The sequence below is a fragment of the Notolepis coatsorum genome, assembly GCF_963971535.1.
Source record: "Notolepis coatsorum genome assembly, chromosome: 6".
Taxonomy (NCBI): Eukaryota; Metazoa; Chordata; class Actinopteri; order Aulopiformes; family Paralepididae; genus Notolepis; species Notolepis coatsorum.
This window is the reverse complement of record NC_140170.1, coordinates 182,883,059-182,889,245: the sequence shown is the minus strand read 5'-3', so window position 1 is coordinate 182,889,245 and position 6,187 is coordinate 182,883,059. Positions and strand designations below refer to the sequence as shown.

At 38.6% G+C, this 6,187-nt stretch overlaps 1 protein-coding gene across 1 annotated transcript; it reads right to left on the bottom strand.

Moving 5' to 3' along the window:
* Nucleotides 1-2,381: 2,381 nt before the first annotated feature.
* LOC311229871 (odorant receptor 131-2-like) lies at nucleotides 2,382-5,932 on the bottom strand (the record flags this gene model as incomplete). Its single annotated transcript, XM_084315942.1, has 3 exons — nucleotides 2,382-2,387; nucleotides 2,506-3,258; nucleotides 5,783-5,932. The coding sequence occupies 3 exons, from the start codon at nucleotides 5,930-5,932 to the stop codon at nucleotides 2,382-2,384; spliced, it is 909 nt and encodes a 302-aa protein (XP_084172068.1).
* Nucleotides 5,933-6,187: the final 255 nt, after the last annotated feature.

The window sequence follows — 6,187 nt, the reverse complement described above, 5'->3', positions numbered from 1 at the left end:
AAAATGAGTCCGGAATCCACATTTTACTTGTCAGACAAGTAACCGGAGACGATCCAAGTCATTGCCCACTACCAGAACAGCGTGGAATATGTCTTTTGACCACCCAGCGTTGGATCAATAAATGCGATCGATATTTGGAATGGCGATCAGGAATTGGAATAATCTTTTTGGAGAACATCTGATCTGAGGTAAGGAATCTATTTTACCAGTGTTGGGATAATCAGAGCTGTTTTCACCTATATATAAACGTGTCCCGTATGTGTGTATGTGGCTGTGAGTGTGTGTAGCTGATCAGGAAATAAGATAATGGATTTTTCAGCCCACTTCTATAGCGTGCATAAGTACACATATACTATTGATAATCTAGTGTTTATTTGAAAACGATTCATAAATAGGCCGAAAAATGACAACGTGTTTTGAATATACAGTAAAGCGCGATTCCTGCAGAATCTTTTATTTTTTCTGAAAGTTTAAAAAAAACAAGCGTTTTTCAAAATGGTATAAAACGGAAATTAACCTATTAAAAAAACAATCCGTTTCGACAATGTTGACTGCAAACAAGTCATTGATAAGCGACGGTCGTATTAGACACATAGCCATAATTTAAGATATAGTTTATGCGTTCACAAATGTGAGTGCTCTGTCATTGAATAGAGCGGTGGCATTCAACAGGTTAATTAGGACACAGAGGCGTGGCACGGAAAGTAGTGTTATTATTGAGGTTTTAGTTTTTACATGTTGTTGTCATCGCGGAAATCGGCCATTTTGAATTACCGGCCATCGGTGAATGTAGTCATTTTGAGTCATTTTGAGAAGAGGACATCCAGAGCTTTCAATGAGTGTTGGAGTTTTTCAAATCTACACTTCTCAAAGGCTTCTATAGCTTTCGCCAAGCAAATTACTTCCTGATTATTATTTTGAATTTGTCTTATTACTCAGGATTATATGTAACGGTTGTGACAACGTCACCTCAAACTTCGATGCCCCGAGTGGGAGTTGAACCCCGGTCTCCCACACCGCGGGCAGCCACACAGACCGCTATACCAAGAGGTGAATTCACTACTTCGCAACGTGTCTATCTGTCTTTGAGGATGTGAGAGTGAGTTTAACCCATAGCACCGCTACTCACCCCAGCCCTTCTTGACTGCGCTTCACGATTACCATCCATTACATATATACCACAAAACTGAACGTTATTGTCATATATTGGAGCGCAGGTAGTTTGTCTCCCCTATTTTGAGCATTTAGCAACCATCCGATTTGAAATCAGTTTAAAATGGCGGAGCTCTTGCAAGAATAAAAAACCTTCTGTACATACAGTAGATTTCATTATCTGTTCTTCATGCACGCCTGGTAATACTAAATCCAAATTGAACTCTGCCATTTGAAAGAGAAGATTTGGCCCAATCCATAAACGTGCAAATTGGCTATAATAAAGTAATTTATAAGCCTGCTATTCTATATTCTATAATAATATTTCAAATTGCATTGGTCCAGATGGGAGAATTCAGTACTGTATCTACAAACACAATCTACAGACACAATTTTATTTCTGACATGGGGAATACATTCACTGAGGTCCTTAGATGTCCCTAGATACCAGGAACATGCAAATGGACCTTGTAGAAGTGGAGCAATATTCCATTTACTTAGGTATGTATTTTAGGCGGATTTTCAGAAAATAGGGCTCCGGGCTTAAGAGGTTACAAGGTTAACCTCTAATTTCCCACTTTTAATGTTGTGTCTGTCCACCATGTTTTGTTTTTTTCCCCTATGTAAAGCGACCTTGGGTCTTATGAAAGGCGCTATATAAAACAAAGTTATTATTATTATTATTATTATTAAGAGGTTAATGACATTTTATTTATGAGAAATGGATAGAGAGAATGGACTATCATTTGATTGCACATTTGTATATTTGTGCATATTAGGTATTGGACATAATAGTTGGTTATGATAAATGTGATAATATTAATCCACAGCACTGTGAGATAGACCTGGAGTGCAAACCATGGGTTCATATACTTCCACCACCCCCTATTCCACAACCTTCCCACGTCACAAACTGGATTGTATGAAAATAATCAATTTTAAAAATCAATGTAAAATGTATCAATAATATCTATTTTACAATTTTACCTTATACACTATCAAACTGATTGAATGATTTTAACAGCTACTGTAGCAGACAAATGTTTTTGAATCATTATGAGTGAATCCTTATGACGTATTCAATGTCATATATTAGTGCTTTAGAAAGATCTCGATTGAAATAGTTTTGTTAAATAAATGTGTTCAATTTCAGAATTAGTAGTAACGTTTTGACCTTCTTTGGTTCATCATGACATGGACGTGTCTACTTTCGTTTAATTGAAACTCTTTTAATCCTGAAAGCACAAGAATAACACAAACATATTGTTTTAAAAGGATGTACCACTATGAAAGCGTGTAGGTTTTTTATGAAAGTGTCCTCATTGTAGTTTGTAGATTTGTGCTTATGGTCACTTTACACGACAGGGACATTTTCAAGTACTTCCTGAAAGTCTTGTCTCGTAGGCCATAGACAATAGGACTTAGAAACCTTGGGAGAATTTGAATGATGATGTAGCAAACAAAGAGTACATCGGAAACCTTTGTTGGGAAAAAGAATAACAGAGCTGCTTTTAACAGTGGGGCAATATAGGTGAGCATACACAACAGCAGCTGAAAGCCATGGAGGAGGATAGTATTCCTGGCCTTCTTAGCATCTGAGCTAGCTGTCCTGGCAGTGAACAGGATTCTGAAGTATGTGTAGAAGAGAGCAAGCCAAACTAGGACCAGAACAAGTATGTAATAGACATCCGTCTTCATGTGCATGGTGGGATTCGGAAAGACTCTTTCCTTGAGGCAGAAGATTCTAGAATGAAAATGCTCCAGGGGTTGGGTGGCCAGGGTGACGAAGAGATCTGGTAGGACAGAAATCATGCTCGTCACCCAGATCAGACCAATCAGAATGTACGTTCTGTTGACCGTGCAGATCTGGGCGTGGTGGAGGGGGAAGCAGATGGCAATGTAGCACTCTACTGCCATACAGGCCAGGTTCACGAGGGTGTTTTCAGTGGTGACAACAGCAGAGATGATTAAGTAGGCACAGAAAGTGACGTTGATTTTGAAGAGAGTGTAGCTGACAACGAATAGGGTGATGGAGAACATCAGCTGGGTCATATCGTTCACCACCAGGTGGATGAAAAGTATGTAGCGAGGATTCATTTTGAAAATCTGCAAGGAAGGACAGAGGAGGAGGAGTGGGGAAGAGGCATGGAGAAGAAATTAAGTGTAATGGGTTTGACAGGCGGCAGGTGATGAACGGCAAATATTTGGTAAATATCTCGCCCCCCATGTGCCAGGGCAACAACAACAACTTAGCAGGAATCACAGTTCCAAAGCAATATTTGATCCCAAAGTGATTTACTACTTTGCAGGGTCGTATTGCAAGCATGCGTGTGCACGTAAACGTGTACCGGCGTCACATCAAGCATCGTTGGCCGCTTCATCTAAGAACAAACAAACATAAGAACCTTCCCCCCTCCCCGCCCGGGCACCGGCCCCCGCTTTTCCAACTCCTTTCTTCTCTCCAGGATCTCCTGCAGCTATGGGAAAATGAACGTGTTATTGATAGATTTCTCCTAGATTTGTTTAGATACTCAAGTACATTCAATAGAAAATACTTCTCTACTTTTACTTAAGTAGAATTTGAATGGAGAACTTTTACTTTTACCAGAGTACTAATTTATCTCGGTAATTCTACTTTTACATAAGTAGGAGTAAGTAAGTAAGGAACTGTGTACTTCTTCCACCACTGCGTGGAGAAAATAGACTAGACGAAACTAAACTAAACCATCGCTGCAGACGGCGAGTCGGTCGTGGAGCTCTGCGCTCTAGAACCTTCTGACTGCTGATCCCAGTGCCGGGGGGCCATTCGCCAGGACCGGACTACCACTACTATAATTCTATGTATCATGTCTTCTACTTCCTGTACCTCCCCCCCTCCCCCCTCCCCCATGCTGCTATGATGCCTGAATTTCCCCAAGGGGATCAATAAAGGAATATCTTATCTTATCTTATTTGGCACGGTGAGACCCCAGGGGTGAGTCAGAGCACACGCACACGCAGCCAAAACCCTTTCCACAGCAGGTGCAGGACACAGACATGTTGAAGTTGCATCAAAGAAAGTCTGCTATGCTCCCGTGGTGAATTTAGTTTGGACCTAAACGGGGCTTGGGTCAGGTGTGTACCAAACATGTGAGAGGGTGGGGGTTATATACAGGCCCGGCCCAGCAATCATCAATCAGAACAGCAGTCAGTGTGACAGTACGGTGACAGGTGACAGTACAGTCTGGCATAATCTTCCTGGTCCTTTACCTTTAAACCGGCACTCTACAATCTTACACTTATTACTGTACATTTGACTGTATATTCTTGGCTGTATATTTTATATTTTAGAATGTATATACATACCAGAGTGGCAGAATGTATATCCCAGACCGTACTTTATTCTCTATTCTCTATTCTTATTTGTATTCTTATTAGTGACTTTTGTTTTTGAATACCTGTTTACTGTTTACTGTGAGCGATCTGTGGTGCAGAATTTCCCTTGGGATAAATAAAGGATTTCAATTCAATTTCTATTCTATTCTATTCTATTCATCCGCTCGTACAATTATACACAAATATATACAATTATCTACATTTTGTAGATTGCAGACCTTCCAATCAGGGCTACCAATTATACCCTAGTCATATTATTATTATTATTATTATTATTATTATTATTATTATTATTATTATTATTATTATTATTATTATTATTATTATTATTATTATTATTATTATTATTATTATTATTATTATTATTATTTTTATTTTATTTTAATTATTATTATTATTATTATTCAAACCAGAAGATGTGTATTTCATTCATTATATACGACGAGCACCATATCACATTGAATGAGGATAATTCGTAGATGGGCAGGCGAATTACTATATGCATAAAACAGTAGTCTCAGTTAGTTCACATGCTCAGGAGTGACAATGGAAAACATTAATCAGAAGCACCTGTTTAGGTCAAAATGTTGTGCATTAAATTCACCGTGGGAGCTCAATACAGTGTGCAGATGTACTTCTTTGATAAAGACCCTAATAGTTGGCATGGACACTCAAAACTATGAAAAAGGTTCAAATCAACTATTTGAAATCCATCCAATATAGATTTGTGGCACAGGTGTTTGAGAGTGGCCTGCCTCAAAATTGAAAAGATAGACGTGAATGAAGATATATCAACAGATTTGCTGTATGAATGGCATAAACGGTTAATTAAAACTGCAACAAATAACCTTTTTCGGTCAGTTAAAATGTATGCTTTTTTTATGATTGCTTTATATGTTTTATTAAACTACAGTATAGCTGTAGAGGAAAAATATAATAATATCTCTACATTTCCCGAGCCAATGGTAGAGTTCCAAAACGAATGCTGATTAAATGATAGGTAACCTCCCTCCGATCAGAGGCAATTATTTACTTTACCAATTCTTTGCCCCCAAATGGTCCTATCCAGCCAAAATCACCATTTTAAAATGGGGTGTCTCGCCATAAGACATAAACAAAGTTATTGATGATGGTACACTCAAATCTAAACTCAAATCAACATTTCTATTAAGACAATTTGACCATCAGAGCAAAGACAATGGAGATGTCTTACTCCCCCGAACGACCCCTGTGTGACCTCAGAGAAAAAGCAGACCTGGTGTTTGTTGAAGGTGTGGATCAGGGTAGCATTGATGTAGTTGATAGAGATGCAAAGTACCACAACAATGATGTTCTTGGTCATAGCCTTGTTGAGTGAGTCTCGATAGTTAATAACCACTGTTAGGTTATCAGATGAAAGATTCATCCCGCTGGATATGAAGTTATCAAAGTCTGCAAAGAAGAAAAGAAAAGGTCATTCTTAGCTTCCAGAATCACGATTTACATAAAGAATGCCATCAACTGTCACAAACCAGGGCATGAGACTATAGCTTTTACGCTGAAAGAAATAGCATTGTTCTGGTGTTTTTAGCATCTCTGCCTGAAGAGTCAGAGAGTGGCTCCGACACATTTTTACTTTTTTTATTTGATTTCATACGAATATCTAGAAATGTCTTCGGTC